General features: G+C 36.2%; 1 protein-coding gene across 1 annotated transcript in view; it reads right to left on the reverse strand.

Annotated features, from left to right (window-relative positions):
- ADAMTS6 (ADAM metallopeptidase with thrombospondin type 1 motif 6) overlaps positions 1-14,361 on the reverse strand; it is a 255,927-nt gene that overhangs the window by 90,766 nt on the left and 150,800 nt on the right. The window contains exons 12-13 of the mRNA XM_066375930.1: positions 9,578-9,723; positions 7,246-7,309 (exon numbers count right to left, since the gene is read on the reverse strand). Of these exons, the coding sequence (XP_066232027.1) occupies positions 7,246-7,309; positions 9,578-9,723 (210 nt within the window). The remainder of the gene's footprint in view (positions 1-7,245; positions 7,310-9,577; positions 9,724-14,361) is intronic.

Consider the following 14,361-nt stretch of genomic DNA (forward strand, 5'->3'; position numbering starts at 1 on the left):
ATCAGAGAGTTAGAACTAATAATAATCATTAGTATTATATATAAAAGCATGAGAACTAAGCAGTAATCTATACCAGCTGGTCGACCACAGAAACAAAGAGGTCAAGACTGCTATACTAGTGAGGGAAACTGATAGGCTACGTGGAAGGGATTGAAAGGTCTCAAAAGGAATGCAAGTAAGATCAATCGAATGTATAAGGGCCTATATTAGAAAGCACAGGGCAAGCCTCAAAGATTCATGACACAAAATAAAGAGCCCTTGTGGTCCTGCTATTTGACCTACTGACATCATCTCTTCCTGGGCACTAACTGGAAAACTTTTCCACAATCATTTGAATTTATCTTTAGTAGTATCTCTATTTAAATCTCAAGAAAAGCTCTTGAATTGCAAATGACAAAGCCAAAAATGCTTATGAATTATTTTCTAGTTCTTGACTGTTAAACTGATTTTCACTAATTGGAAAGATTTCTCTCAGATGTTATTCACAGTCACTAAATAAAACAGGCATAGTATTAAATTGTGTAAAATATGCAATAAGGCAGGAGGCTGATTTGATTAAAGACAAGTATACTCTGTTGCATCCCTTCAATTAGAGTACCTCATAACAGACACCTAGCCATTATAGAATAATAGAACATTTAAAGCATAATACCCTTAGAAATAAGTACTGAGGTTAACCTAAAGGATACAAACACAATAGCCCTATGATGCTTCTATAGTAACACCCATTCTATATTGACTGGAAAATACTAAAGTTTTGCTAGCATTACTCAATCTTAACTCCAATCAAGTACCTTTATGATTTATCATTAAATTCTCTATCCTATGATGCAGTCTATATAATAGAAACTTTGAGAATAGATTTTAGAACTATGTTTCTGCTCTAATATGATACAAACATTTCTGAAAAATGTCTTTCTGCAAAAATGCATGTAAAAATAAGCAGCATAAGGGAAAAACAGCATTGGGGGCAGCCAGAAGTCAGAACACTAAGAATGACAACAATAAGGATGCTAAGAAAATACTGGCAAAATTTTTAAATTACATGGAAAATTCCTAACAAATACTGGGGTGAACACAGGATTTTTTATCTTTTTTTAAAAAAATGGTGAAGAAAGTTAGTAAGAAAGAGTTGAAATTGCTGGGTTGTAAGACAAGAGACCAGTGTACAAAGAACAGGCAGAAATATACAAGAAGCACTTGCACCACAGAGCACGTGGCCAAACTGAGCAAAAAGAAAAATGTGGAATGAGTGGTCATCATGTCCAGCACACTTTTCATCTGTTTAGCTGTACCAGTGTAGTTTGACTTCAGCTGGTGTATAGCTTAGTGGCAAATAATATGAAGCAAAAGAATTCAATCATTTATGAGTTCATCTATGTTGCAGAAACAAGGCTGTAACAGAACAAACATACCAAAACTTTAAATTATCCCAGTTTTTCTAGATGTATGCTGAAAAAATAGAAATGAAAAAATATCTTCCCAAGCCAAGTCACTACGGAGGAGAATGCTCAGTATGGGGAGAAAACATGGTTTGAAAAATAAATCTGATAAGTACTTAGTGCTCAATACATATTAGCAGCAGCTACGACTACTACTGTTGCTGCTTCCTCTACCAATACAGTAGCCCCGGTTTCAGCTACCCAAGGTCAGCAGCAGTCTGAAAATATTAAATGAAAAATTCCAGAAATAAACAATTCATAAGTTTTAAGTTGCACTGAAATTCCGTTTAAATTTAAATTCTGATCTGAGTAACATGATGAAATCTCGCACCATCCCATCCCATCCCATCCCATCCCATCCCATCCCATCCCTTTGTCCCACGTCTCATGCTGCATCACCACAAGAAGAAAGGTGGATACGGCACAAGATATTTTGAGAGAGAGGTGGAGAGACCATCTTCACATAAATTCTATAATAGTATATTGTTATAACTGTTCTATTTTATTATTGTTGTTGTTAATCTCTTACTGTACCTCATTTATAGGTTAGACTTTATTATAGGTATGCATGTATGTATAAGGGGTAAAAATGAATGTATAAGGTTGAGTTCTCTCTGCAGTCTCTGGTATCCACTGGGGCTCTTGGGACGTATCCTGGTCAGATAAGAGAGGACTACCGCGAAGGTGGAAACTAAAAGAGCTCTGACACAGACACCTGTGGCATAACCAATATCTATTATTACTCTTTACTTTATTGATAACAAAAATCTGATTTTTGCTCAGGAATTTACCTCTCAGGGAAGGTAACCTTAAGTCCATTAGGAGCCTATCCAGATTAGTAAAAACCAATAATAGTAATCTCATTCTTTTTGCCCCTGACAGGTTTAAGAGTAGGCATGTGGCCGGCCTCAAGGCCAATAAAACATGAATGAAGTTAGCTAAGAGTACAGGGGATGAGCTTTGGGGGAAACTTTCCTTCTACAATGCTTAACAAAGAGATACTAAAGCAATATGTCTTTTCTTCCTCTGTACATTGTCAGGACAAAAGTACATTAGGTGCTGCAATGCTCAGCTTATATTTCTTTGTCAAAGAATCTGACCTTTAGGAATTGGCCTCAATATCTTGTCAGCTTTTGTTGATTTCAAAATGATCAAAAAAAATATTATTCAGCAAACTTTTTAGAAATTCAGTCATAATAACCTAATTTGTCATTTCCAAACATGGAAGTCTTTTACATTTGTTTCTAAAATGAACTAAGATTGATTTATTTTGAGAATTTTATATATAATATTTACAATCTTCTTTACAACAAATATTTTTCTGCTGCCTGGCTAGACTGTCTAGTTGTGTGCTGTCCAATACAGTTGCCACTAGCCACATGTGGCTGTTCAAATTTCAATTAATTAAACTTAAAAAAAATTTATTCTTTAGTTGCACTAACTACATTTCAAGTGCTCAATAGTTCATTTGTCCAGTGGCTACCAAACTGGATAGTGCACATACAGAATATTCCCATTATTGAAGAAAGTTTTCTGGAACAGTGCTAGGCTAGATTATGAGTTTTTGAAATTCTAAATTTTCACATATTAAATTATATATTAAAAAGTCTCCAGCTTAAACAACTTACGTTCAGGCTGCTTTAATAACTGAATAGCATGAAAATAAATTTCATGTGATAACTGAATGGCCTCAAATTCTGAACTAGTAAAGTCCAGGTTAATGGAAAAAAAATTATGTGTTTATCCATTATATAGTTATGTTAACTGTATCTCCTTATCATTTTCTAAAAACTAAAATAGAAAACAAAGATAACAGAAATGTCAGCCCATCAATAGCAAACTCTACAATTTGATCATCTAAAATATAGCTGATGGGTAAAATGCAACAAATCTAAGATATCTGGCACAGTTTTTTCTTTTTCTGTTACCTACATTATTCACATTATATAGTACCTATGTTATTAGGGCCAACATGTGTGCCCACCCCTATGACTGAATAACAATGGAAACTGAGATACAAATTGAGAACTGGGTTTGGCTTTGTCACTCCTACCTAACAATCTGAAATACAGTGAGTATTCAATTCTTCTAGCCTTGTGTAAAATCTCTATTCTTTTGAGATTCATGTTATTCACCCAAATCACTATATGGTTTCACCATTGCTTCTTATAAACTTCATGATGGTCATTTCCTCTTGTTTATTAGAGTTTTTTGATACCTGGTTCATAATCGCACTATACACTCCAAGTTCTAACATCATGCTGAGTGACTTCAACATCCACATGGAAGGCTTTCCAAACTATCCAGCCCTGAGGTCCCTTGAACTCTCTCATCTCACCTTCAGGTTAGGCATGCACTGCTGTGGCCACACTCCAGATTTGTCATCATTGAGAACAGGCTCACTTCTCACATCTTAAATTCAAACACCTCCCATTCTCTACTCCCCTCACCTGCTATCTCCCACATCCTGCTTTGTTTACAACACAGGTTCTTTGATTTTAATAAAAAATTTTAAGGTTAGGTCCTTAATTTTGTCTCTGTTAACCTTCTTTAGACTCCACTGTTATTCCTGACATAGAACGCACGGCTCAGCACTTCAACTGTTCTGACCACGATCCTTACATTCTTGATTTGAGAACTGAATTGCTGTCATTTTGCCTTTCACCAATCAATTCTCGTTTAAAGCATAAACATAGGGCTAAATCTTTCAATAGTTTCTTCATGTCTCAAGGTAAAGATCATGCTCTAACTTCCATGCCTTGCACTTAATTTTCCTTCTGCTTCAAACTCTCTCATTGTCACTTTCTTCTTTTCTGGTCAGCTCCTATTTGCCCTTCAGATCTTTAGTTTCCTATGGGAAATAATCCTAAATCCCTAAGTAGGCTATGTGCCAGTTCTATGTTCTTTTATAGCATCCCATACTTCATATCATATTGTATTGTATCATATATCATACCATAAAATATCATATCATATCATATCATATCATATCATATCATATCATATCACTTATCACTCTGTTTGTAATTTTCTGCATATAAGTGATTTACCAGGAAATTGTAAGGTCCTCTGGGGCAGAGATTTTCTTTCTTACTCTAGCACAGTATGATATTCACTAGGCACTGAATTATTTGTTGAGTGAATAAAAAAATAAAACCAGTAATTTACAAATATCATTGTAATTAAAGTTACATTTAACTACTTTGAGATGCAAATTTAACATAAATATGATAAAGAAGCTATAGAGTGTGTTAAAAGATGGTACAGGAAAAAAATAGAGCAGGGTAAGGAAGATTAGGAGTATCAGGTTGAAGGGAGCTGGAGAGGGTTACAGTTTTAAACATGGTATTCAGTCTATACCTCATTGAGAAGGTAACAGCTGATTAAAGGTAAAAGAGTTAATCCTGGAAGCATGTAGGCGTTGTGGAGAAGAGCATACAAGGCAAAGGGAAGAGACATGTGAAAGCTCTAAGCTAGGAATACGTCTGGCATGTACAAGGAAGGAGGTCCATGTGGCTGGAGCAGAGTGCACAAGGAGGAAATAGAAGAGATGAGTTCAGACAAGTCATGGAAGTCCAAATTGAGTAGGCTTTGCAGGCCTCACAAGGACTTTGGAGTTAAGTAAAAATGGAGAGCCACTGAAGGGTTTTGAGGGAAGGATGTAACCTGATTCACTCTGCCCCCTGTATTGAGCACTGTAGGGAACATGAGTAGCATGGGGAAATCCATGGAAAGGCTCTTTAGAGGAATCTGCTGAAAGAGTAGTAGCAGTGGAGTCATGAGAAGTAGTCAGATCTATGACATATTTTGAAATCAAAGACAATAGGATTTTCTCGGGAACTAGCTATAGGCCGTGAGACAGAGAAAGGAGTAAAAAAATAACTCAAAGAGCCTAACCAGGTGGTGGCGGAGTGGATAAAGTGTCGGCCTGGGATGCAGAGGACCCAGGTTCAAAACCCTGAGGTCACCAGCTTGAGCACAGGCTCACCAGTTTGAGCATGGGATCATAGACATGACCCCATGGTCTCTGGATTGAAGCCCAAAGTTGCTGGCTTGAGCCCAAGGTCGCTGGCTTAAGCAATGGGTCACTGGCTTGGCTGCAACCCCCTGGTCAAGGCACATATAAGAAAGCAATCAATGAACAACTAAGGTGCCTCAACAAAGAATTGATGCTTCTCGTCTCTGTCCCTTCCTGCCTGTCTGTCTGTACCTATCTGTCCCTCTCTCTGTCTCTTTTGCCAAAAAGTAAAAAGAATCCTCAAGGGTTTGGGGCTTAAGCCAATCAGAGTTAACATCTGAGTTAGGGAAAACTGCTGGGAGAGCAGGGTCATGGAAATGCTTTGGAAATAATATTTGGGCATCTTAAATATTAAGTGTCTTCTAAATATCTAATCAATAATAAGATATGATCTGAAATCCAAGGAAGAAATTTTAGCTGAAAATATAAATTTGGGGGTCAAATGACATATGAATTATATCAAAAGCAATGAAAATTGATGAGATCACCCAGAACATGAATATTGGTGGGGCAGAGAAAAAAGCCAAGGGCTGCATCCTACATACCCTTAACATCAAGAGGTCAGAGAGAGAATAGGAAGCAGCAAAGGGGAATGAGAAAGAAGTAGTAAAACAAAAGCACAGCCAAAACACTGTAGTATCATGGAAGCCTAGTGAAGATCCAGTGAGATAAATACTCAGGACTGACTACTGGGTTTAGCAACATGGAAGTCATCTGTGATGTGACAAGAGCATGTTCATTAGAACAATGGAGGCAGAAACCTGACAGGAACAATCTTAGGAGAAAATAAGAGGTTGATAGAGGAAGTACAGACAATGCTTTTGTGGAATTTGGTTACAAAAGAGGAAAAGACGTGAAAATAACCAGTTGGCTTTTTGCTTTTGTTTTTTTCAAGAAAGGAAAAAAAACAACCATTTGTATACTTATGGAAAAATCCAGAAGAGAAGATGTTCAAAAAATTATCTCTATATTTATGGAATAACCAAGAATTAAGATGGGCATAGGGTTGGAGAGTATGAAAGTGAAGAAAGTGGATATAGTCTGATGACATGAAGTTAAAAGCTGTGGTTTTTAGATGGGAGGGAGGGAGAATTATCTAGAAAAAGAAATGGGATAGAAAGAAGATAGTCAATCCACTTTCAGACCCAGCCATTCAAGGGCTAAGGTTAAAACACAAGTCCCTAACTTTAAAGAGCTACAGAGGAAGCAGTATCTTCAGAGGAGAGACAGTTTCCATTAGAACAAGAAGGTAAAGGGAAGGAAATTTGCACATGTCAGGAATTTTCCTGAGATGGATCATGAACTCCTGAGGGCACAAAAGAGTTTCAGCAGCTGAGCAGGGTTAGGGAACAGAAGGTGGGGTACGCAGAGTGTCATGGGATTGGACGGCAGAAATGAACAATGATGTGAGAGTCTGGGGCTTCTTGCAGTGCAAATATAAAATGGGATAGAGAGCTATTCTTGGGCGGGGGGGGGGGGGGGCTCAAGAAAGATAATGATGGTAAAGTTGTGAGTGTTTGTGGGACCAGGGCAGTTCAGGAATTTGCAGCTCTTTCTTGATTTCTTTTGGTGAAGAGTATATTTTCTCCAAGTGCTGCCCCTTCATTCCTCTTGATGGAATGGATGGGCCTGAAGCTGGTTCCCTTCATTATTAACAATTTTAAAAATTCATGTGACTTATCACACATATGGATTTCTGATCAAATAGCTTACAACTTAAAAAAATTCCCCTGCTCTGGGGGAAATGTAAACTAATGTTTTATAGCAGAGTTTGGTTCTACTTACATCTGTGTTACAGGAGCGGTACCGTTTCCTTTCCCCAAGGCAATATTTTCCACCTCCTGAAGGTCTGAAAACACATTTTGTTTAACGTGAATATAATGTATCTATCCACATAGAGAATACATATATTGCTTTATGAAAACATATTAACATTTATTTTAAGAAAATATAAAAATTGACATTTTATAAGTTATTAAAATAATCATACTAGTAATTATTAGTTATTACAAATTAAAGATTAGGATTGTTGAATGTTAAAATTAAGGCAATTTACTATGAGTAACTTTACAAGACTCTTAATTGTCATGATTTACATTTTTAAGATGCAATTAAATCAATATATTTTTAATTATCATAGTAAACAAGTGATTAGTTCAATTTGAATTTAAAATTCACTTATTTGTAATGAAAAGTAACTTGAATCATATTCAACAAAACCCATAATCTGATGCGATATGTTCACCAAGTTGGAAATGAAAAGTCTGCATTTTTTCCAGGCTAGATATAGGAGAGGACACTAAAGAATGGTCTGGAAATAGCTTCAGTTCAAGTAAATAATGCAGAAATGAATTTCTATCTCATTTCAAATGTATAGTTTTAAAAAGTTAAATTTAAACATCAGATGGGTTTGCATTAAATAAATACTTTATATAACACTCAAATTAATGAAAACATGAGATGTCACATATTTGATTTCCATAAATTAATTTTTAAGGTATTTAACATTAGGAAAAGCCATATGTTATTATTCAAATGCTATTTTTGAATAGAGAAAACTAACTTGTTCTTTTTAAAGAGGTCTGGTCATTCTCTTAAATATCTGGGTATATTTTTTTATTATTTAGAGTTTTATAATTTTGGTTCTTATTTTACAGTAGACTACAGTTGAACTCTAGTTAATTATTCTACTTGTTTTAAAATGATCAAGTCTAAATTATTACTTTGGCTCACTGGAGTCAATGGAATCATTAAAGCTACAATTTTGAATATATTTTGAATGCTGGTGAATGCTGACTGTAAGCCAGGAGAAGAAAAGGCCTTGTTTGAACCAGGAGAAATGGTTGGTCAGACAGAAACAAAGTAGTGGGGATGGTGGTGGCATGATGGATGGTTTACGAGCAGGTGACAGGAGTGAGCTCTGTTTAGCAGTAGGCAGAGGCAGATTAAGGTTGGTTGAGGCCCTGGGCGCAGAAGAAAATATTGGGCCCCTTACATTAGGAAAAAAGTGTAAAGTTGGGGTTTCGCAGGCCCTTCAGAAGTCGAGGCCCAGGGCACGCGCCCAGTATGCATGCCTTTAAATCCGCCTCTGGCAATAGGGTAAGCATCAATAAAAGGTGAGAGAACAGAAACAGAACTAATATCAAGGGAAACAATTTCAAGCTAAAAAGAGAAGAAAAGAGGCATTTAGAGAGAAGAACCAAAAAAACAATCTTGAGTTAAAATGAGAGAAAAAAAAAAGTCGACCATCTTTCACTCCAGAAAGTGGGAAAAAGGCAGAATTGATATGACATCATCCTGCACCAAAATATTTGTCTGAAAATAAGGCCCTCAACCTGAGCTCAAGGGCAAAAATGCAAGCCCTTGACCTGCAGCTGCCAAGAAGCAGTGCAGTCTCCAGAAGGACAGGAAAGACCAAGTAGAAGGACAGTCTACCTGTAATGGGCAACAGTGGGAGAAAAAAGCAATACGGATAGCAAAAAAAATACTGACAGGGCTGGCCTTCCGCCAGGGGGGCTCGGGCTGGAGAAAATGATGGTGAAAGAGAAGCAGTCTGACCTGCATAAAACAGACGGGAGAAAAGTGGTGGCACTCAGGAAGATGATTAATGGGGCATGTGAATGGAAACTATTCTAACACATGGGTAGTATTCTTTTCATTGTGATTCGTGATGCGAATCAAGGCATTTCAACCCTTGAAGTGCTTTTATTGGTCCTTTTAATACTAATGTACCAGTAATAATTTTATGTGACATGTGAAAAGACTTTAGGTTTCCTGGGAATAATGGTAATGTAGCTAAGACCAGACCTGGATTTATCCATAATTCAGTAGGTTTTGGAGGAGGAAATCTATCTGATTATTAGTAGATTAGGAAATCTGCCTATACCTAAGATAGATACACAATGCATTTCTTTTTTTTCTTTTTTAGAAAGGGGCGAGGAAGAAAAAGAAAGTCTGTCTAACAAGGCTCCTCCACTTTCCTGTGCCTATTGCTTGTTCTGAAGACAAGCACTTGGCTCACGAGTGAAACGTTTTTACAGATAACATGTGAAACCACAGCTTTGAATCATTTCCAACTGTGTCTTTTTGTTGGCTCCGGCTTACTTTAGCTACTTACGCTGGACTGTCACAGTGTCTTAGGGATGAGGAGACGCCTCCCCCGCAGGTCCTGCTGCACTCTCCCCACAGTGACCAGGCACCCCAGCCCCCATCTACGCTCTCGGGCCAAGTGCCAAAAGGAACACAATCTCCCTGATAACACCACTGCAAGATTTCACAGAAAACACAGAATTAGCTTTTAGGCAGATAGAGCTATCAGGATAGAAAATACATAAGGGTCAGGCAATGACCAATTACAGGCATTAGCATTCTCCCAATAGATAACAGACTGAGAGTTCTTTAACTGTGTTTACACATTGGTGATGGTGCATGTGATTTGCAAATTATCTCTAGCTAGGCAATGATTTATAAATCTCTAATGTGTACCAGGAGTCTAAAAAATTTGACTTTACCCCTCTTTCCTTATTTCGCCTATTCCAGAATTCAGTGTTTCGCATTATAGAGACTTAAAGTCTTTTTTAGATATTTTAGTATTAAATTTTTTTTCTTTATATTCCACTATTATTAGACTCGTGGAATGATAACGCAATATGGAAAGTTCCCCAGTAAGGAATTTTTATGATGGTAATTCCTCTTTCTTTAAGAAAAAAAAAAAAGAGGCTGGTTGAGGCTACAATGGTAAAAGAATGTGTTGTGGCATTTCATCTACACGAGTACTGCAGACATAATAAAAGTTATGCCAAGACACTAGGGACTGGGTACAAAAAACCCCTTATATATACTGACTAGCCATGTGCACAGCCCCTGCATGAACATGTGTACTGGAATTCTTCTCAGCTTTACTCTCTGCAATAAACCACACATACTGCACATAAGTAGAAAGCCAGGAATAATTTATCGAGACGCAGACATCAAATAATCAGCTCATAACTCTAACATGATAAATCTTATTTGCAGAATATGGTAAAAATGAAAGCTTTTTTTAAAAAAAACAAACAAGCATTTCCAGGCTTTTATTGGCGCACTTTTGTGAATTACCATCAACATTGACAAATAGTACTGATGCTATGAAAGTCATTTGTTTATATGAGTAACAATAGGCAATGTAATTAGAGTTGCGTAAATTCTGTCAGCAATGCTAGATTACTAAATAAAAATTCAACCTTACATCAAAATGTATAAAGATTATGACAGTGTGATGCATAGAAAATAATCATTTTATTGTACTTATTACACTAATTCTACACATCCAGAATCTCTTCACTTTTCATCTTTTTCACTGCTACCACCTGGCAAATGGAATAGCTTCTTACCTGATCTCCCTAGCTCCACTTTTTTTAAAATTTATAATCAATCTATTCTCCAGTAAGCATTCAGAGATATCTTTTTAAAACATTATCACATCACATCTCTTTTTATGTTTAAAAGGCTACAGTGGTTTCCTACTTCCGCCAGCAGTGGCCTGTGGGAACCACTTTCCCGCCCATCCCACTCCTTCTCGAGCCTTCCTGTCTCTTTCCCAGATCACTGCAGACACACTGGCCTTGCCTTTCCTTTCCTCAAATACTTGTTCTCTCCACAGGGCACTTGCCTCTGCTGGTCCTTCTGAGAATGCTCTCCTCACAATTCCTGATATTGTTGTCTTCTCATCATTCAGACCCAGGTCAAGTGTCATTCCACCAGAGAGGTCTTTCCTTGACCACCCTTATTCTAAAGTGATACCCCCCTAACCTTTCCCACCGTCCCGTCCCCCTACTCCAGTATGTAATGGTTTTAGTTCACACAACTTCAAATTACACTGATGATTTTTCAAATTACTTCATTATTGTTTATCTTCTCTCATTAGTATGTAAAAGCCACAAGTGTCACATATGGCTATTTAAGTTTAAGTTAATTAAACTTAAAAATTCAGTTCTTCAGACCCACTAGCTACATTTCCAGTGCTTCATAGCCACATGCCTGGTGACGATATTGGGCAGAGCTGATCTAGCACATGCCTATCACCATAGAGTGTTCAATTAGAAAAGCTGAATGTCTGGAAGAGTGCTTAGCATGTAGTAGATAAGCAACAAAAACTCATTGACTGAATGAATACATTAGTCCAGTTTTAGAATTCTGTGTCCTGTTTTGGTTGCTACATGTCAAGAAGGAACTGGAAATACAGCAGGGTAAAGAAAGTCAAATTCATCTTTGTTTTCTTGGTCATTAGGACTCAGGGAATGTCTTAGTAGTTGTAACAACAAAAAAGACTTTTTAGAGAAGTGCTAAGCAATTATCATTTGTCCATAAAAAATTAGGCAAGAGGAAATTAAATTTTGGTTGGCTATAAAGTAGAACATTCTGAATCTTAATCTAATAAATACTAAAGTAGGACATTAAGAAAGATTACAGGTTTTGACAATGAAAGTTATCATGAAAAAAAAATCATCTGTCCAAAATGATGAAGCAAAGGCAGTTGGCTGAACTGATACAATATAGAGTCAACTTTGGGAGTAGGGCTTATGATAATGGACACTTGAAAGGGAGAGAATGTTCTAGTTACCTGCTTACAATGTACCTAATTTATACTGAAGACCAACCATTTTCATAATGGTATATCAATTGTGTTAGACCTTCACGTATATAAAAGTCACAACATTGGGCCAAATAATCTCCAGTCTTACATTTTTGTTTTTAGAATGACTTCTATATAAGAACACCTATGCTTGTACCTGTTTCTTTCTATGAGAATTAATGAGTAGAGTCCTACTGACCAGCAATTACTGATTTAGGGCATGGTTTCAATGAATGACAACACTTTAAAAAAAAAATCTCCAAATCTTAAAATTTGTCCATTTTCTTCAAGTTGGAAATCTAGCATTATTGATTTCAAATAATTTTAAAGCTTGATTCCACACTTTATAAAATCACAGAGCTACACCTAAAAGTGCAAAGGCATTTAGGCATTCATGTTGTTTAAGCATTTCAATTTTCAGATGAGAAAACCAAAGCCTACAAGCGGTTGACTTGTCCAAGGCCACTTACTGGCAGAAAAGAAGGGATTATTTGTCCAAAAATACACAAATACCAGTGGGAAAACAATCTATTGGAGTTGTAGAATTATATATTTTAAGACATTAAGTAATATTCTAATATACTTTACTGGACTCTTTTTACTATATCAAGTACAAAATAACACTAAAGGCTAAAATAAAATCCACTTAGCTGTAAGCGTAGATCCACATGTTGTTTCAGACCTCCTTGAGTACTCATAATTGGCAGAGAAAAAATTCACTTTCTGCATTTTTTCAGGGGCCAAAGGAATAGTGAGGGCCATAAGAACACTGAAAGATGTGGGTTCCAAAGTATTTAATACCATTGCTATATGTTTCCTGGAGACTCACAAAGTGTAGGACAGGGAAAGAAGTCACATAAATTCTTGTTTTTCTTTTAAAACTTATACTTAAGGTAAAAGATAAATACAATATTCAGTTTATAAAATGTTGCTCAATTCCCATGATTACTTAACATCTACACAGCAGCAGTATTTCGTAACTGGTTTGCTAGAAACTTTTACTGCATAAACCATGCTATTGATTATATCTATTCCATAAAGTTATAACATAATAGACAATTATATCAGAAAGTTAAATAACAAAGATAAATGGGTAAAAAATGAAGAATTCATAATAATAATATAAGTATCAGTCATTTATCAATTGACAAGAAACTAGAAAATAGTTTAACAACTAATTAACAATTTGGCTAACTAGTTAACAAGTTAACAACTTCCGTCAGTATGGGGACAACTTCACTCTCAGTATAGTCTGTGTTGCAAACCTAAATTCTAATTCTAACAATATCTTTGGTCTAAAGCAAATCGTTTATTTCTTTTCTTTAGTTTCCCTAACTATAAAAAGGGGACTAACTTTAGTTCTTGATTCCAATATTGTTTGGCTTAGGACAACTTTAGAAATTATTCTATGCAGACAACCAGGACTTGTTTGATTTTTATCTCTGGCAAAATGTGCTTTTGTATTTTGTTTAGCTTCCTTCACCTTCTTTTTATAGGAAAGGATCTCTTTGGAATAAGTATCCTATTGTACCACATGATTTTAAGAAAAGAAACTTATTTAACTTAATAATAACTGCTTTAAGAAACCTATTGGGGACTTCATTGGGGATCATTATTTGAGCTAATATTCTAGATGATTACATGAATCAACATATACTAATTTTAATGTTATAAGTAGATTAGACTAAATTGAGCAACTTTAAGTATATAAATCTTATACGCAGATAAAAGTGAAAATTTTGAGTGCTGTATTTTCTATTTTTATCCTTTTTCCCCCCCATTTTAAAACTACTTAGATTCCAGTAAAGCTTTAAAAGTTTTTTTAAGAAACAATTATTAAATAACATCTCTTGCTATCAGACCACTGATTTTTATAATCCACATCAGAGAACTGTCTTCAAGCAAGATATATTATAAATCTAAACAATCTAACTTTGAGAATTTGTCAGAATTCCACAAAAAAAAATTTCCCAAATTTTTTTAAAAGCTCTATTTCTTTAGGCATAGAATCTTACTTCTTTTCTTAAAACTGGAAGAGTTAGCCTGACTGGTCATAGCACAGTAGATAAAGCTTCTACCCAAAATACTGAAGTCACCAGTTCGAAGCCCCGAGGTCGCTGGCTCTGAGAGCAGGCTCATCAGCACAGGATCATTGGCTTGGGTTGGGGAATTGTCCACACACTCCCAAAGCTCGCCAGCTTGAAGCCAAAAATCACTGGCATGAAAAGCCCAACGTTGCTGGCTTGAGCAAGAGGACAATACTCAGCCCCAGTCAAAGCATGTACAAG

Source organism: Saccopteryx leptura, chromosome 1 (genome assembly GCF_036850995.1).
Source record: "Saccopteryx leptura isolate mSacLep1 chromosome 1, mSacLep1_pri_phased_curated, whole genome shotgun sequence".
NCBI classification, from domain to species: domain Eukaryota; kingdom Metazoa; phylum Chordata; class Mammalia; order Chiroptera; family Emballonuridae; genus Saccopteryx; species Saccopteryx leptura.